We start from the raw sequence: 20,108 nt of genomic DNA, 5'->3' as shown, positions 1-20,108 counted from the left end.
GGAGCACTGGGGGAGCCTTAAAGGGTGCCCTCAAGACCCACTCCCACCCCCACCCCACTTCTGCTTCAGTTGCAGCATTTATCCTTTTAATTGTTTTATGTTTGGGGAATCCCATGTAATATATTATTTGGGAAAAAATGAATGTAAGTAAAGGTTGAAAACTACTCTTAAAGAGGAAAGGGCATGCATATTGTTCTTGAAGAGAGTTCTCTAATTTCTAATTTTCAAATTCCCCTGTGACCTGAACATTTTTTTAACTCATTAAGAGACTTTGTTTCATCATTTGTGAAATGAGATAGTCTCTATTACATCAGGTTGGTGTGAGAATCGGGTATAGACACTACATCCTATGTAAGCTATCCCTTTCCTCTCCCAAGTTTATGGCTGAAACAGCTAATTTTTCCTGAGTGGAAGTGGCCTCAGAATCTTTCCAATACTGTGCTCCAAGACATCAGAATTTGCATGTGAATTGAAACACATTTACTCTCCCTTTCTTACAGTGGTAACTTAGACCAGAAGACTAAGTATAGAAGTGTTTAAATAAAATGACTCTATGAATGGTAGAAAATGGTTGCGTCATGTGACCACAAGCAATTTAACTTGAGGCAGCAGTTAATAAAAATCTCTTCAAATAAGGATTTATTAATGAAATAATAGCTAATCATGACTTGTTAAGTAGCTACTATGTGCCAGGCAATATTCTATTCACTTTACATGAATTAACTCATTAAATTGTCTCAACAATTTAATGAGTTAATTAAAGTAAAAGACATATCTTTAAAGTAAAAGACATATCTTTAAAGTAAAAGACATATCTCATCATGGCATTGCACAGATTCTGACAACATTGTTTTATTTTATTTATTTATTTTTTTCTTCTTCTTCTTTTATTACTTCCTGTTCTTGATCAGTTGAATCAACTGATTTTACCACCTTACAAATATAAAATTAACAGATGTTTTAGAATACAAAGAAATAACAATTGTAACTGAAGTGACCATCTATAATGGTTAATGACTCTTCCATGGACTTTTCCCCTTTGGAAAGCTTGAAGGTAAAGATATACTAGATCCAGTTTGTTTAAAGTATGGACTACAGCACTGAGTAATCTAATGAAAAGTTCTGTCTCTAAATTTCAAATTGACAGCCAAATTTAAACTGAGTTTGAGACAACAGAGCTTGACAATTTCTGGTATCTTCATTTTGCTGGTAAATACATGGCTGGAGATTCCTGGGGAGAAACTCTGTGACCACCAGTTTGCATAAGGATTGTAATCCTTTTTATACAAGTGATGATATTATTTTAGAATGACCTTGGTCTATTTGTGATTCTCTCTGAAAAGAACAATGTGGCTTTTAGTATTTATATATTAACTTCATTTTAGAAAATTTATTTTTTCTGAATTGTGGAGAAACTTTAAGAAAGAGCAGACCCATCATATATTTCACATTTGATATTTTGACCCTTTGAAAGTAATTTTTGTAAATCATGTTCCAGGCCCATGATATAAGATAATGTTACCAAACCAAACTTGGGTCCACTCACCCATGCAGTAAAGCCAATCTACTGATACTGGGGTGTGGTAAAGGAAAGTACAACGTTTATCGTAAGGTGCCCAACATGGGGCCGAGCAAGGAGTATGGGCAGCTCATGCTCAAAAGATCCAAACTCCCCAGTGGCCTTCAGGGAAGGGTTTTTAAAGACAAAGTGAGGGAGAGGGTCACAGAGTACCTGATCAGCTCATGGACATCCTCCTGATTGGTTGGTGGTGAGGTAACAGGGTGGTATTTTGGGAGTTAACATCATCAACCTTCTGGTTCCAACCTGTCTGGAGTCTACATACTGGAGGTCAGCATGCAGTTGACTTCTTCCACCTCGTTGGCAGTGGGGGGGGGGGGTCTTAGTATCTGCAAAACAACTCCAGGATATGGCTCAGGATATTATCTTTAGCCCTTTAGGAGGATTAAAGGTCCTTGACATTGTTTTATGGCTAAACTATAATTATTTTGTCTTGCTTAACTGTTTTCATTTGTTTCCGCATTTTCTCACTTCTCTGATTAAATTTGCTCTTTGGAACTCAGGGAAGGCCTAGGAGGCTAAAGCTTTTCTATAAACAAAAGGCAGGGGATGGGGTGGGGAGGTGTCTGTCCTCAGGAAGGTTCTGCAGGGTCCTGCTCAGTTTCAATAATTTTTAATTGTGTTGCGTTGTGTTATCATTTTGGGTTCTCTGTGTTTAGAGCCTGGTGTTTGGAGTGAGTGACATAGCTGGTGAATGAACCTAGGAAGCTTCCTAGTGCTCACGTGTATTCTAGCTTTGTTGTTCTTTGCTTGCCATTGCAAATATATTTTATGGGAAAACCATAGGCTGTTCAAGAATTTGAAAATATTGAAACATGTTTATACTGGTTGTTAAGACATTGAAATAATTTATACTGGTTGGTAAATAGCTGCTACCCCAAGACTCCCAAGCAGCTCTCCTCTTCCCTGTCAGCAACTCCCCTGTGAGGATTGCCAGGTACAATATAGGATGTCCACTTACATTTAAATCTGAAGTAAATTATGAATATTTTTTTTAGTTTAAGCATGTCCCATAAAATATTTGGCACATACTTATATAAAAATTTATCTGTGGTCTGTCAGAAATTCAAATTAACTGGGCATCCCAATTTTTTTAATTGCAAAATCTGATGATCCCACTCTACTTGGAATCCAGTCCTATTTACAATCCAGCACTAATGGATGAAGTCCTGGATTCAGGGCCCTATTAGTCCTTTCTGACTAGTTGATGTTCTTTTGTACAAGTCATTAAATATTTTTAACATAATCTCTGGCATGGCTTTAATGCATATCAAGGGCCTAGCTACTGTATCATATTCTTTCTAAAATTTGATAAGAATAGCATTACTTACTAATTCTCTTATGTTTTGCTTTTAGACTACACTCTTTCTTCACTGTTTTTGTTTTTACTGAAAGTTTTTTTTTCTAAAGACATTTTTATATCATGCAAAATTGTAAGTCTGGTACACCATTTTTTGGTCAACTCTTGCACAAAGAAATGACAAAAACCCAGCTACAAAGAAACTAAGTTACTACATACAATCTAACTTTTTAGAAGAGCTTTGGATCTCTACCAACTTGACAACATTCCTTGTTTGTGTCATTCAGACTGGCAGTCACTACTTTCCATCAAAGTAATTCTGTGTTACTAAAAAATAAGATATTACATGGATTTTGCCATCTTGATATAATAGCAAAGTCAAATGGTAACTGTAAACAAATCTTACTATATACAGAATATGCATATCTGAAAAGTGGTCTGGGAATATATAAATTTTAAAGCAATCATATCCTTAATGTTTGTTTCCCAAAGTACATTCCACAGGGTACTGATTATGAGAAAATTATAGTTGTTTTCTGGGAAAAGGTTTCTTGCTGGGGACATGGTAGATTAACTCTAGTTAATTGGTTAACTTTTCAGTTGGATTTTTTGGAGACTTTATTAAGTACAATTGTGAACTTCAGGGAAAATCTGTATCTATGTCTAGGCATGTAAGGTATGTTTGAGTGTGCTTGTGTGTGTGTGTGTGTGTGTGTGTGTGTGTGTGTGTGTGTGTCTACATTTCCCAAGCTTATTTTAGCAATTACTCTTGTCACAAAGGTGGGCTTTCAAACATTGCTGCAAATTCCTATTTTGCAAGTCAGAAGCTTGGTATTAACTCACGTTCTCTTTGTATTCATTCTGTAATCGATCCTAATCTTCCCCCAGCGAATGGATGCCGCTAGTAGACTCCAGTAGAGGTCACATGCTCAAAAAAGCAAATAGAAATACTTATGGATAATTTTCAAAATATCCTTAACATCTTTGCTAGTTAATTTCATTATACTTTCATGGGTACTTTATTTTTACTTGGGGTAGAAAGGCTGATAGCTACTGTGGGTAATTTTACAGACTTGGATAAATGTCTTAAGATTTCTATGTCTGTTTCTTTAAATATAAAGTGAGGATAATGTTGCTTGAATTAGCTGCTTTACAGAAGAAGGTGTCAGTGTGTGTGAAAGGTGGGATGAGGGAAGATTCTATATAGTAATGCATTTGAAAGTGCTCTTAAAAAAACAAAGCATTCTGCCTGCTAATGCAGGGGACATGGGTTCAAGCCCTGGTCTGGGAAGATCCCACATGCCGCAGAGCAGCTGGGCCCGTGAGCCACAATTACTGAGCCTGCGCGTCTGGAGCCTGTGCTCCGCAACAAGAGAGGCCGCGATAATGAGAGGCCCGCGCACCGCGATGAAGAGTGGCCCCCGCTTGCCACAACTAGAGAAAGCCCTCGCACAGAAACGAAGACCCAACCCAGCCATAAATAAATAAATAAATAAATAAAAATTTTTTAAAAACCAAAACAAACCAAAGCATTATTCACATGTGCAGTATGATGATGGATATTCAGTTGACAGTGGCTCATCCACTCCAGCTTTTAGTTTTCTGATTTTCCAGACTCACTATCAGTCCTACTATTCTATAAACAAAGATACAAAACTGTGACGTGATACTAAAGGGAAAGTTACAGTATTTTCCTTTAATGCAAATGACCATTTCCCGAACTGTTTGATTTGTATATATGTGCTTTCATATGATGGATTTCTGGAAGTGTGTGCCCTTTAACCTAAAAGGTACCAGCCCTTACACACCAAGGTTATGCTATTGATGGCCATCAATGAGATAATGAAGGAAACTTCAGTTAGTGTTTCCCCTGCGTCTATTGTATATTAATGGTAGGTGATTTCAGGTCCCCAGCCATATTATGCCGATATTGCTTTATGAGCATCCACAGTACAGAAAGACAGGAGGGCTGATGGAGTTGTCATGCTAACACACGTTCTGTCCTCTCTTGTCCCCCTGCCACTTATCCAGAGAGTGCAGCATCCACACGAGTGTCCCTCCTGTGGAGGCTTTGGCTTTCTTCCGTGCTCCGTCTGCCACGGGAGCAAAATGTCAGTGTTTCGGAACTGCTTTACGGACTCTTTCAAGGCCCTGAAGTGCACGGCTTGCAACGAGAATGGTCTCCAGCGCTGTAAGAGCTGTGTTGGTTAAACAGAGCTCCCACCCATGGGGCGCCTGGTTTCATTGACTGAAAGCAATAATTTGGTTTATACTTTTTTTAAAAAAATGGCTATGTTTCTGGATTAATCAATAAACTTTGTTTATTATAATTTCCTTTGGAGCTTTTGCTGTGACCACTTTCATTGATGTATTAAATAAATGTTTATTCAACAGCTACTATGTGCCAAGCCCTGTGCTAGACCCTGGTTTCTAATTGGAATTAATGGAGGACCTGATAAAATTCCAAGACATCCAAAGTCTGGTTCCTTATATGTGTTCGATTTTCTAAAGAAAATATACAATATATCCAATGGTGTCTATTGCAATGCCACCCTACTGTTTAGGATGAGTTAATTCAGCTCTCCAGATGCATACATTTTATGTGAGCCTCAGCTGTAGGGAAGAAGAGAGCTCTGGGCAGTGGGAAAGAATATGATCTTACTTATACTTAATGAGTAAATTATTTTTTAAGCTGTAAAATGGTCTTGGAGCTGATGATATTAATGATAAATTATTAATGTTATCCGATGGATTTCTTAGTGATGATACAAAAGCTGCCAGAAGACTTATCTGGATTTATTGTTTTAAACATCTGCTTTGTGCTATTGTCCCTGAAAACCTCCAGAAAGATGCTGTTATGGTTATCTTGAGCTGGACACAAAATATTACGTAGTTTGAAAACATAGTAGACAATATCAGCAAAGTGGACAAAAGGAATTTCTGCTATAATTATTAGCTGATGCCTGCCTGTACATGTGTCTGTACTCTGATGGATTCCCTTATGAATGGTTTTAATAAATCACCTTCACTATATCTGTGATAAGGTAATTAAAACATTTTTACATCTTGGTTTTGCAAAAAGCTATAAATATTTACCGAGCACTTTCTAATCATCCAGGCATAGTAGAAGGCATGGTTTCTGCTTTCATGGAGTTCACACTCTAAGAAAGAAGGAAGTATTAAACAAATAATCATAAGCAAGATGAGTCTTATAAATGCTACACAAATGGTACAGTGTGCTCTGGGAATGTGTAGCAGGAGGACCAACCTAGATGAGTTAGAAAACGGTAAGAATAGACTTTGTTGAGCAACTGATATTTAAATGGAGACATCATGGGTAATTGGTCAACTAATTAGTCACAGAACAAGGGGGATAATACTTCAGGTAGAGGAATAGCATATTTGGGGACTCTAAGGTCAGATAAAAGTTGTTTGTTTGAGGAACTGTAAGAACTCCAATATGGGTAGTTCCAGTCTGGTAAAAGTGGGGCAGTTTTTGGCAGACTAAGCCTCCTGCTATTAACACATTTACTTTGAACAAAATAAGGAAAAATAAACAGCTGTTGAAGACATTGGAAAGCAGCTAAAACCAGAAAGGAACTGGAAGGAATTCAATCACTGGAAGAAAGCAAACAAACAAAATAAACCCTACATTTATCCAGCTTACCTTCTGAGAATACTTCCCAGTTTGCACAGAATATAGCTCATAAAGAAACTACAAACTTACTGGTTTGAAAAAATAAAATTGGAATTTGGAGCTGCAGAGTACCTGGAATTGAATGGAAAACTCTAAGAAATGAGAGGACCAAAGAGAGGGGAGCCCCCAAGTCTGCTTATACATTCCACCCAAATCCTTGGCTGATTCCTAACCTACATACACAGAGGAAGGAAGTATCTGGGAGGTGAAAGAGTTGAGCAGAGATTTCAGCAGCTGCCTGTATTGCAAAGTCAGAATCTGGAGTTCAAGTGGTAAACAATAAATATTTCCTTGAAATCTCAGAAGGGCGCCATCTTAAGACCAAGGAGTAAAGGCTATGTTGCAGAGCTAAGGGAAGAAACAAAACAGACTTGCCCTTGGAAGGCCTAAAGCCAAACTTCTGTGGTATTGTGGTATCTTTCAGTACGTGACTGACTGCTAGAATAAAACTCAACACTCAAACAAAGAATAGAAAGGAGCTTATTGAATGTGAAAATCTAAGGCTAACTGCATACTTAATGGTAAAATATTAAATGCTTTCCCCCTAAGATCAGGAAGAGTGCATAAATGTTCACTTTTATCACTTCTATTCAACATTGTGATGGAGGTTCTGGCTAGTGAAATAAGGCAAGAAAAAAGAAGTCATAAAAACTTGGAAAAAAAAATCTCATTATTTGTAAACAACATGATTGTGATGTAGAAAATCCAAAGGAACCTACAAACTAGTAAATATCAAAGTAAAGTTAGCAGAATTGTTGGATTCGAAGTCTTTAGACACAAATTAGAAATACAATACACAGCAACAAACAATTAGATTATAAATTAGATTATAAATTAATTATAAAATTAAAATAACACAATTTATAATAGTATCAGAAAACATCAAGTATGTGGAATACATTTTACAAAAGATGTGTAAAAATTCTACATTTAAAACTACAACATAGATTTGCTGAGAAATTATAGACCCAAACACATGGAGAAATATACCATGTTTACGGACTGGAAAACAGCATTTTAAAGATTTCTATAGTTTCAATGCAATCTCAATGAAAATCCCACCAGACTTTTTGTAGAATTGACCAATAATTCTAAATTTATATAAAAATGCAAACAATCTAGAGTATCCAAGAAATTTTGAACAAATAGAGTAAAAATAAGTATAGACAAATAGATAAATAGGATAGAATAGAGAATACAGGAATAGACACACACATTAACATCAAATTGATTTCAATTGATTTTTGCCAATTCAAGGCAATGGGGAATGGAGAGTCTTTTTAACAAATAGTGCTGGAACTACTAGATTCCTATATGGAAAAAATGACCTTGAAAACTACTACTACTACCACTGCTACCTACCACTAATGCTACTGCAACTAGGGGCTAGAGGCCAGGGAACTGCTAAACATCCCACAAAACATAGAACCACACCTCCCCTCAAAAAAGGATTATCTAGTCCAGTCAATAGTGTCAAAATTGAGAAACTCTAACCTAAATGTTAAAGCTAAACCAGGAGAATATCTTCACGATCTTGGAGTAGGCAAAGATGCTTTTAACCAGTTACAAGATGTCTAAGTATAAAAAATTATAAATTAGACTTAAAATTAAAATCTCCTCATTAAAAGACAGTGTTGTTTAAAAAAAAATGAAGAGGGAAGCCACAACTATGAGAAAATATTCAAGGCACAAATACCTGCCAAAGGACTTGTATCTAGGAGATATATATATATATATATATATATATATACACACACACACACACATATATGTGTGTATATATATATATACACACACACATATATGTATGTGTGTATATATATATATATATATATATATATATATATATATATATATAAAGACAGCCTAATAAAGAGGTGGTTAGTAAACACATCACAAAAAAGACACATGGATGGCTAAAAACAAAAGGAAAATATGTGTCATTAGTCAGCAGGGGAATGCAAATTAAAACCACAATGGGATATTGCTACATAATATTTAGAATGGCTAAAATTTAAAAAGACTGAAAATATAAAGTGTTGGTGTGGATACGGCATAACTGAAACTCTCATACATTGCTAATGAGAATGTTAAATGGTACAACCACTTAGGAAAACCATTTGATTGTTTCTAATAAAGGTAAACATACACTAATTATATGCTCAGCAATCTTACTCCTAGTTATTTATTCAAGAGAAATAAAAACATATGTCCATACTGTATAAGAGTTTAATGGAAGCTCTATTCATGATAGCCAAAAAGCAGAAAGATTTCAAATACCCACTGACAGGAGAAATGATAAGCAAACTGTAGTATATTAATACAGGTACACACTTCCTAGTAGTAAAAAGGAACAAGCTATTGATTCTAGCAATAATATGGATGAATCTCAAAGACATTTTATGAATAAACTTAGCCAGATACAAAGGGTCTGTACTATGTGATTCCATTTATATGAAGCTATAGAATAGGCAAAATTAATCTATAGAATGGCTGCCTTACAGTGGGGAGGGGACAGGAGGAGGAAATTAAATATGAACAGAACTAAGACAGTGGTAGAGTTATGGCTAGTTGAGAGTAGATTTCCTTTCTGTCAGGAAAAATGAAGAGTTTCTTGCATCAATGAACAGTTTCTCATCACAATTCCAATACGGTTCTGAGATTCTAGAATTAAGTAGTAAGGCCTATCCAAAAGTTCCTGACTACTCAGGCCTTGGCTATGTTTCTGCAAATCCAACCATAGTCCCAGTGTCCTCTTGTCTGGAGGTACATTCAGGATGGAGAAATACAACAGTACAAGAAGTTCTAATTTTCAGGCCCCATCTTGGACTATGGGTTCAGAGGACAAAAACTTGCTTTCAATTGTGTTCATGAGGAATTTGTTTTGCTTTCTATCTTTATTCTGTTTTTCATGTACTGGCATGGAATTAAAGTGTTGTGTTCTCTGCTAGTTATCTGTGAGCCTCTAAAGAAGAGCATTATGAAAGAGTAATGAAATTTAAAAGAAAATCTTAGACATCTTGTAGAATTGCAGAAGTTAGTGAGAGAAAGAGGCTCAAAAAATAAGCTCATAATAGGCTTATTTAAACATAAATTTGTGTTAACTTTCAGAGAGAACTTGGTTTAGATGCTTCACATCTATCTGCTTCAGTCTTATAGAATGTAAGTGCGAGGTAATTAAACCTGATATATTTATTCTGCACCGTTGTTGTGTGGGATTAATTAGAATATATAGGAAAGTACTTTAAAAACACAAAGCATTATACAGAGGCATAGAATAATTTCCTAATCACCATGAAAATTATGCATCTTCAATATATCCTTTTACTGACCAGATAAGGAAATGAACTCACATTCATTGGACACTTCTGTATGCTTGGCTTTTTAGAAAGAATCTCACTTATTCTTCACAATACTGTGAAGAAACTGCGATTCGGAATGTTAATTCCCTTTTCTAAAGTCTTGAAATTTATCCTAATTTGTTGTATCTTAAGTGTCCATGTGAGCTGCCTTTATCTCTGGTATAAAATGGGAAATCAGTCGAGAGCAAACAACAAAGTTGCTCAAAGATAAACACCTACATAAACAGTAGAGTCGAAATGAAGAGAAAGGTCTGTCCTGTGCTTCTGTGCTCTTATAACTTCCTCTCTGTAAGTATTCATTGATTTCAAAAGCCAGGAAATGCTGGCTGTTGGCAAAGGACACAGAGTAATGCAATCAGGCTGCGAATAATTTTTTTAAAAAGATTAAGAGGAAATCAGGAGATGATGCATACCTAATAATATAAATATATAGTAATTTTTTAATCTTCTTGTTGTCCCAGGGTCTTTTTTAAAGATAAATTATTGGTATATTGATTACAGTTTCGTCTGGTCTTTCATGCACAAACCTCACACATAGCAGAGAAGCTAGTCTGTAGTTCCTCAAAGCAGAGTGAAAAATTTAAACTTTTTTGGCAAGCAATATGCATATAATATCCTTTTAGATTTCGGGTATTGTTTCTCCTGATCTTTTGTAGTTTCCTCACCTATAATAATTTGACAGTAATTTTTTTGTTTTTTTACTTGACTTCATGAAGTTATTTCTAAGTCATTAAACTTAGTTTCCATAGAATAAAACACATTTCTCTTTGTTCTCGAATTTAACCAGTATGTGTAATATTTTGTTGTAATAAACTATTATACTCAATAAAAATTAATATGTTATTATATAATTATACACATAATTATAAACCCAATTATAAGGCAACGATTTGGGAAGAAACAAAACTGACGCTTGATAGATTCTGTTTGCTGGTAGCAGAAATATGCAGGCGGAGAGGAGTGTTTCTCCTGGTTGCAAGCGTTCAGCAGGCAGGAGACATCGGAAGGAACGGGGAGCGTCTGCCAACCTTGAAAGTCTGCAAAGTGGAAATTGACTATGAAAGCTTTAGCTAACTGATGTGACGGTAACAGTAACCAGGGTCATTTAATAATAGGCTCAAGGTCATTCATCCTCACCTTCTGCCTTTCAGGTTCATCAGCAGCTGGTATTGCTTAGCTACCAGCATTTCAAAATGCAGCCTGTGTTTGACTTGCAGTGTTTGACTGGAGACTCAGTTACTTTGGAAGATATGTTGTTCTCTGCAAGGGTGAAACACTTCCACACCTGCTTCACTTAGAAAGAGACAGTTTCTCTCTGTGTCTGGCTTATTTCACTTCACACAAGGTCCACGGCTATATGGAATTTAAAAAGTTGAATACATAGTAGCAAAGAGTAGAATAGTGGTTACAAGGGGTGCGGAGCAGGCAAACAGGGAAATATTAGTCAATGGGTACAATGTTGTAGTTCTATTGGATCAATAAGTTTTAGAAATCTAATGTACAGCATGATGACTAGAGTTAATAATGCTGTATTGAATACTGGAGATTTGCTAACTGAGTAGATTTCTGGTGCTCTCACCACACACGCTTGCATACACAAGTGCACACACATGCACAGGAAAGGAAATGGTGAGGAGATGTGTAAATTAACTTGACTGTAGTAATCATTTCACTATGTATATGCATATAAATCATCATGTTTTACCTCTCAAATATATACAATTTATATTAAAAATAAAATAAAATTTAAAAATTAAAAAAATAGACAGTCTCACTGAACATACTGACACTTTTTTGCTTTACTGGAAGCCATTGCAGGGATTCTTACCAGGAAGCACTACTCTTTAGAGAACCACTGGAAATTCTTTAATGGGAGAAAAATTTTTTTCAACTATGGTGGAGTATCCATGTTTCAAAGCATAATTCCTCTAAGAAAAGAAAGAAGACCCATTCTGATGGAAAATTTTGTTCTGTCCCTATTCGGAACTTTTTGAACTTTTTCATTGAACCTAGCATAGAACACATGGAAAACTCAAAATGCATGATTCAGTAGCAAGGTGACTTTGAAGGGAACATAACTTTCATAGAAGAATATAAGATAGCCTAAAAGCTTTGCTTATATGTAGCAAAACTGAAGCCGACTCTTAATATTAATCCATATCTAGAAAATCCATATTGATTCTCTGCATTGTACATGGCTCATTTAGCAATCTCTGCTCTTAAGTAGTTACTTTTTTTCTCTCTGTTTTCTGTGATCTTAACCCTTTTCTTTCCCTCCCCTTGTTAGAAGAATATCAATATAAATGTTATCTGAGTACCCAAAAGAGAGGTAGATAGATCAGCTACAAAGCAAAATATTTGCATCATCTAGAAAATGGTGCTAGATGTGGTGCCTATTTTATACAGTAAAAGAAAAATGTTAATACAAATGGAAAATAGTGATCTTTTAAATGTTTTTCTTATAAATTGCTAGTTGCTTTGGTCCATGTTTTGTGTATTGTATATTTTTGTATACTGCTTTGCATTTGACAGATGAAGGCATTGTGAAGCCCGAAAAGCCCCCAGGAGAAGCATGGGTACCAAATCTAAGGTGCTGTTTCCTGGAAGACCAGATGCCACTCATTGCTGTGAAGTTTACATATTTGCTTTGACCTTTGGAGGTCTGTTTTGAGTGGTTTCCTGTTTGCTGTAGATTTTGCCTGGAAACAGAATTGTCGATATATTTTCTGTCACATTTTTATTTTCTGACTAGGAAATATTATAGCATGCTTTAATCCTAGGAAAGAGAAATTTATCTGTTTTTCAGAACATTCTTCCCTAAGGTAAAATTGTGCTCTGTATTTTTTCAGTAGTTGCTATGAATCCTTTGCTGTTATAAATATGTGAACAGCTGAGTAGTGTGTTACCCCCACTAGATGTGTCCTCTTCCCATTTTCTTCTCCTTGCATGTTTGTAGAAGTGGGAATTGGGGAAGATCTTTGAGCCTATTTATAAAGTAGAAGTCTCTGAATAAAATATATGTTTGTTAACAATGTTATTGTGATAAGTAATTGTGTGTAGTAATTCCCTGAGTTTCTGGAATCAAAACTAAGCATGGGATTCTCAGTTAAGAAATGTACCAGGTATTGTGAGGGCTACAAAGATGAATATAATGTGACTTTGTCCCTAGCATGACTGGGGAGATAAGACAGGTTATAGTTAAATATAACACAAGCTCTGTCATGTAGATTATTGGTTCTCAGATGTCTGGTAAAGGCGCTGAATAATATAAGATGCTCAAAAGGGCAGAATATATGAACATGGGAGCCTTCTTTGGGGACTTAGCTTGAAGCAGTGCCTTTAATAATATCTTGAATTTCTATAGGCAAAGATATGGATGGAAAGTCATGCCCAGCTCTGAACTCAGGCAGGTGGAAAACAAGGTGCTTAGCACAACGTCTGGCAGATGGCAAACATCCATTACAGGTTCCAAATGATCCCAGAGATGATGATGATTCCCATGTGTCATTGCGATTAGGAGCACAAGCTCTGGATTTGAATTATTTGGTTTTGAATCCCAGTTCTGCCGTTTGCCAGCTCTGTGACTTTAGGCAAGTTTCTTAATACTTTCTGTGCCTCAATTTTCTTATTTGTAAAATGGGAGTAACACTAATACCTAACTTATAGAGTTTTTGAGAGTATTAAATTAATACACTGAAGTACCTGTATACTTCAGTACCTGCCACACCGGATTAGAGATAGTTTGGGACTAGATTGTAAAAGCTTTGAAAGCACAGGGCTTTGTATTCATCCTGGAAGCAATGAATGCCTTTTCAGTCAAGTTATGTATTCCATGCAAGGTGTTTTGGTAAAAGAAAGTAATGATATATATCTATATAATTTTTGGCTGCACTGAGCAGCATGCGGGATCTTAGTTTACCGACCAGGGATGGAACCCGTGCCCCCTGCAGTGGAAGTGCTGAGTCCTAATCACTGGAGCCCCAGAGAAGTCCTGAAGTAATTATATATTAAAAGAAGTGAGGTACATTTATATACATGTATAACTGATTCACTTTGCTGTACACCTGAAACTAACACAACATTGTAAATCAACTATACACCAATAAATATTAAAAAAAAAAAAAAAAAGAGATTCCATACTTTCATCCCTAGAGTCTGATTCAGAGAGGAAAAAAGAGAAGAGAGGGACTCGGGAAGTAAAAACTTAAGCGTTTAGAATGCAGTATGCACTCTTCACCAATGACATATATAAGGCTGGTTTTTGCATAATCAGAATATATGAATCTGGAAACCAGGAGGAATGAATCCTCTAAATATTACTCTTCTATTTTGGCTCAAAATATTTTTGTTTCTTATTCCCATGATGTTAGGCTATTGATATCTTAGTATTCAAAGCAGAAATGCTTCCATCGGGAACCAAAACAATGGTTTATTGAAATGAAAGTCGAGACATTTATAAGGTCATTTTTAGCTTCTGATGACACCAGACGTACAGAAAAAAAGGTTACAGTTTGGCCGATTTATCCTGTTTGTCAATGGAAAGTAGCAGGCAGGAGGCTATCTAGAACCAGGCAGTTTCTCAGACGTCTCCTAGTACTGCCACAGCCAGTGACGGAGGTTAATGGAAGATAATAGTCTCACAATAAAGGCAGGGCAATCATAAGGTGAGGTAACCTGGAGAAGAAGATTTGGATCACCCTACTAGGAAAAGAACCCAATCCACTGAGGTGTTCACTGAAGGAGACTTAACAAGAAATCAGAAGAGGAAGAACTTTGTAAATACAAACCGTGTTTTATGACCAGCTGTAGAACCACAGATGGGAGTTGTGATCCACATATTATAACTTTCCCCATTATCTCTCCCCAGTGTGTTTCTTTACGTGTATCACTTAACCTCTGTACTTTCTCCCCCCATACCTTCCCCTACTATTTTTCAGAGTATGGAGTTGGTAATTAACTTTATAAGTGAGTCTATATTTAACTTTAAATTCATATCAAAACTTCATCAACCATGTCAGTCATTGTCTCTATCTTTGGGTCAGCTTCATTCTTTCTCCAGTTCAGTCAGATATGTAGGGGTAACCTGGGTTAGAACCAAAGACTTACAGGTTCTTGTTGGTGGGGGAGATATTTTTCCAGCATATCATGTAGCTGATGAGAATAGTGTTTGTTTTTGTTTGTTTGTTTTTGCTTTTGTTTTTTTAACATTAAGCTAGTTTATCGTTGTGCTTTGGAGAACAGTGCCTGGGAATGAGAGTGTGAACTAAAAACAAGTATAGATCTGATTCCTTTACTGTGGCCTGGATGGGAATCTGGACTAGTAAGTGTATCCCAGTAAGAAGTGACAAGCACCAGTCGTCAAACTGTGTTGGATGTGTCTTTGACAATGACCTGTGACTGTGAAAATCATGCCACTATTGGAATAATCAGATAAGCAAAATGAATTAAAGACTTAAATGATCAGCTAATGCTCAGGAAAGCAGGGTCCCCCCAGAATTTTGGAAAATCCAAGGGCTTAGAAAACTCTCACCTGAGAGATATTTACTTCCTACTAACTCCCTGCTAGTAAGGAAGAGGTTGATCTGGGCAATTGTTGGAAAAGTCAAAGTAATGTACAGTAGGTTTATGCCAGCACATTTTCTTCAAATATCTGAGTAGTAGGAGTGATCTTTGATGTCTACAGTAACTTACTTCTGAATATTACATTTATACATGATTGCTCTAGCTTTTTGTAAAATAAAGGGGAAAAAAAGGAAAAAACCTAGCACAATACACACTTTGATGTTGTTTCCTTCAGAACTTTTCACCTATATTTGTATGACCTTTGTAAATTTCAATCAGCCTCTTTTTTTACAGCTTTATTGAAGTATAACTGACAATAAAAATTGGACATAATTACGTTTTACAATGTGATGTTTTGATACTTGTATGCATTGTGAAATGATTACCACAGTCAAGCTAATTAACTGGTTTTAATCACTTCACATAGTTATCTTTGTGTGTGTGTATGGCAAAAACATTTAAGATCCAGCCTCCCAGCAAATTTCAAATATACAATATAATATTATCAACTATAGTCAGCATCCTGTACGTTAGATCTCTAGATTTTGATCATTCCACGTAACTGAAACTTTGTACCCACTGGCCGACATCTTCCCTACCCCTCCTCTCCTAGCAAACCACCATTTTACTCTCTGCTTTTATATGTATTCTAAATATAAATATAAATGTAAACTTTTTAGATTCTAAATATAAATGAGATCATGCAGTATTTGTCTTTCTGTGCCTGACATTTCACTGAGCATAATGTCCTCCAGGTCCACTCAGCTTGTCACAAGTGACAGGATTCCCTTCTTTTTTAAGGCTAAATAATATTTCATTATATATATATGTACCACATTTCCTTATCCATTCATCCATCAATGGACACCTGTTTATGCTCCATTGAGGGGCTGTAATCTCACCTGAAATCCTTCACTTCTGTGAAGGTATTTTTGTGCATGGATAGTTGTTCAAATTGATGTTTCTGTGAGTGGAGGACCACTTGAAACTCCTATTCTGCCATCTTGCTGACATCCATGGTTGCAAACATTATTACTTTTCCACATAGAGGTAGGACAATCACATTTCAGATTATAAATTAAAGTTTTTCTGACACTAGTTAGAATTTCCTGTGCATGGGCATCAGTCTACAGTAAACCTGTTTTTGTTCCTCAGAGAGAGTTAATTCTCCCTCTTGTTTGTCAACAAACAAGATATCTTGTGTGGAAAAAATGAAGTGTGCCTCCTAAATGCCACAAAGATGCTAAAAGGGAGCAAATGGATGAAACTCATTGGAATACTCATCTTGGAAGATTATTGAAAAATTAGGACAGAATTAGAGACTGTTAGATTACGAAACAAGAGAAACAAACTACCTCCAAACCCTTGGTGTATATGTTTTAAGTAGCACCAGAAGAACAGTTGTGACCTATGTATTTAGCAGTTTCTGATGCTATGGGTTACTATCTTTATACTAAAGCATATTCACTAATGTCCCAGCTCCTCCATTTTTCTCTCCAGGTGCTGGAAATTTTGGCGCTGCTCAATAGAGGTCTTACCTCTAAAATACGTAGAAGACACAAATCTTAAAGAACTGGAATGCCATTACTTTGTGCTTCTTGTAATATCTAGTTGTATTTATTTTAAAAAAGTAACACAGGATTTAGGTATTACTTGGCAGAATGTATTAGTGTTGACGTTCCATCTGACGACTTTAAAAGAGGTTTTAAATTGAATTATTCAGTGATGTTTATGGGCTTAAATAATGATCCAATGAACAAATATGAACAAAAATTCATGACCTGTATAAATATGACTTTCCCCCATACAATTTCCCTGACTGCATTTTCACAATATTGTTCCAAAAAGTTCTATCAATTCTTCCTTGCCCAGGCAATCTTAACACAAAGGCTACTAGTATTTCTAGATTTTTTTGTGTGTACTTTTATAGGCGGCAGTATAGATTATGAGCTCAAACATAGAATGGAAGATCTGACATTCTGAGACCTGAAAAAAACTCACATGGTTCAATGTTTTGGACAAGGAAACTGATGGTAAATTTTTAGTAAAATGTCCTCTGAGATCTAATGTAGGCATGTGCTCTCTTTTGAAACTTTTGCTGCCTCTTATATTTAGAGCTTGTATACAGCTTGAGGGGGAGACACTCTAACTCTTCTTTAAAGGAAGTTTTATTTAACTTTCTCCGAGCAGATGACAGCCTCCTGCCATCTTCCTCCATTGCTCCTTTTCCTGCTCTTTCCTCTCCTTTGAAGATTAGTTCAGCATGTGGGAATAGAAACCTCTTATTTTCTTTCATGTTTTCTTCCTCCTCAAACTGCTGTCTTAAGAAAAGCCAAGTGATGAACTAGAATTTTTGCTAAAAATGTGCTGCTTAATGATATATAGAAAATACAGTAAATATTTCCCTAGTAGTTTGAAAAGTAAAGTCTCTAAAAAGTCAAAATCTAGATTTTCACTAGGTGAACATGCTATAGAATTTGAGGTACATCTGCCCAAGATATAGGAAAAATTGATTAAAAATCAAAATATGTAATTAGGTTCGTACCTTTGTTTTCCTACATAGTGAAGTTAATCAACACATGAAAATTAAATGTAATTGAAATAAAATGGTCAGTTTTTGTTTTTCAGTCTTACAGACACTTTTCAAACTCTTGCCAAAATTGCAGATCTAGGTGAAATGTAGTGACAATTTTCATGGTCTGAAAGAGGGTTGTAGGTACTGTTGAAATATGTGCTACCACTTTTCACTGCTTGACATACCACATCCTGGAAGTCTGTTTTGTTTTAATGTAGACATTGTTCTGAAATAAGGAAACAATTTAAGGAAATTACTGCCATATGAAAAACAAATTTTCACTTGAAACTCGAACTAGGGCTGTAACAGTATAATACAACCAACTGCTGGGTGTCAAATTCTGCTGAAAGACTTTCAGAAAAACTTTGATAATTATGAATCTATCTTCACCAACGCCTTCCAATTAACTATAAACTTCATCTCCTCACCTTCACAAATTCTAGCCCAGGAGAATAATCAACTATCCATAGACGTGTTTATTTTAATGTGTGAAATTCATAGTAGAATCCAGTGCCTTTTGTTTCAAAGTGAAAAGGTGGGTTTCACCAGCTGGGTTTCAAAGACCATACAAATTGGAGCTGGATGGGCCACTGGAGTGTGAATGAAAGACTTATTGCCTTTGGTCTGCTCATTTGGAGCCCTTTTCTAGCTGTGCACATGTTTTCCCAAACCATTCATCTTGTATTGAATTTCCTGCAAACATACAGATACTTCTGTCCCATTGCACAGCCCACCTAATGCTGTATTCATTGGATTTGATTTATGTATACTGTGCTTATTTCTCCCAGTGCTCTGATGTGAACTTAATACAAATTTTCTCCAAGGCAAATCCAGCAGCCAAAACTAGTTTTAATAAAAGCAAATACCAGAAAAGTATGGAAAGATGAATCATGTGTTATAGCTAGGGATCCTATCAGTAGGGAGCAACGAGGGTTCCAAAGGAGTTCCAAATGTGTTTCAGAAATAAAGATACTTGGCCTCTGAAAGCTTTTAGGGAGCACAATTGGGTTGGCAGTCACATCCAAAGTAGTACATGAAAGAGAAAGGTAGAAGTTTTGAAGGCAACTTTTTGATGATGACTGAACCATCGGTCTTTAAGACTAATTTATGACTCTTGCCAAGTTTTGTTCCCCCAGGCCTTCAGATATGTTCAGGGGAAATGATATTTTTGAAAGTAATGACATTATACTCTTCTAAAAAGAAATACAAGCAATGTTTTGTGGGACTTCTGCGTTTGAGAACTTTTGAAAAGTTTGGTCACCCTGTGTGAAAGTGATTAGACTCTGGATCATATAAGCAGAAGTATTATTTAAGATGACACTGAGGACCTCGAATTTAATTTTAGAGTGACTGAGAACATAGACTCTGGAGGATTGTACATTTTATAGCCTATGAAAAACACAGCTGATAGCAGATTTCAATAACATTTTTATCAGACCTGTGCAATCAAGAACACAGAGGCCACTCATGTATTCTAGGTATAAAAGATTTAATACATAAATGAAAGAGGTACCCAATTGTTGGAAGAGTTGGGGGTCCAGAGAGCCACTGTTGAAGATCTCAGCCTGAAACCTCAAATAGATGGTTGTCAAGTCCTTATCTGGAATCTGCTGCAATTCTTAAGCATCTCCAGGAAGCTCCCAACAACATGCTAAGGTTTCAGTAGTGAGGCTGGTGGTTCTTGGGCTCCCTAGGAAGACTCTAGGTCTCATGTTTGTCCACACATCTGACGGCAATTGCTTCTGGAAAGTAATGGCTTCATACAAATCTCATGCATATGCTTCTCATTGGCAAGTCCTAACCCAGAACCATGCAAAGGAGAAGGATGGTGGGAATTATAGAATATAGTCTCTACCTTTATAGTCCTTACCTGAAGTCTTGGAATTGACCTCAGAAGAGAATAGAAGTCATGATAAACTGACAGTGAACTCTCCAGCCTAGTTTTTGAAGGTAATTTCAGGGAAGTACAGGAAATTGTGCTTCAGATATAAAAACCTGAAAAATACCAGTAAAGTAGACACTAGAGGGGGAAA

General features: G+C 36.1%; 1 protein-coding gene across 6 annotated transcripts in view; it reads left to right on the top strand.

Moving 5' to 3' along the window:
* Positions 1 to 5,209, top strand: part of GRXCR1 (glutaredoxin and cysteine rich domain containing 1) — a 364,380-nt gene extending 359,171 nt beyond the window's left edge. For all 6 annotated transcript variants that reach the window (XM_082464259.1, XM_082464258.1, XM_082464260.1 and 3 more), the window contains one exon: positions 4,911 to 5,209. In XM_082464259.1, coding sequence (XP_082320385.1) covers positions 4,911 to 5,090 — 180 coding nt within the window. In that variant the 3' untranslated portion in view covers positions 5,091 to 5,209. The remainder of the gene's footprint in view (positions 1 to 4,910) is intronic.
* Positions 5,210 to 20,108: the final 14,899 nt, after the last annotated feature.

Source organism: Balaenoptera physalus (genome assembly GCF_965194825.1).
Source record: "Balaenoptera physalus genome assembly, chromosome: 5".
In the NCBI taxonomy this organism is placed as follows: domain Eukaryota; kingdom Metazoa; phylum Chordata; class Mammalia; order Artiodactyla; family Balaenopteridae; genus Balaenoptera; species Balaenoptera physalus.
This window is presented reverse-complemented; position numbering and strand designations above follow the sequence as displayed.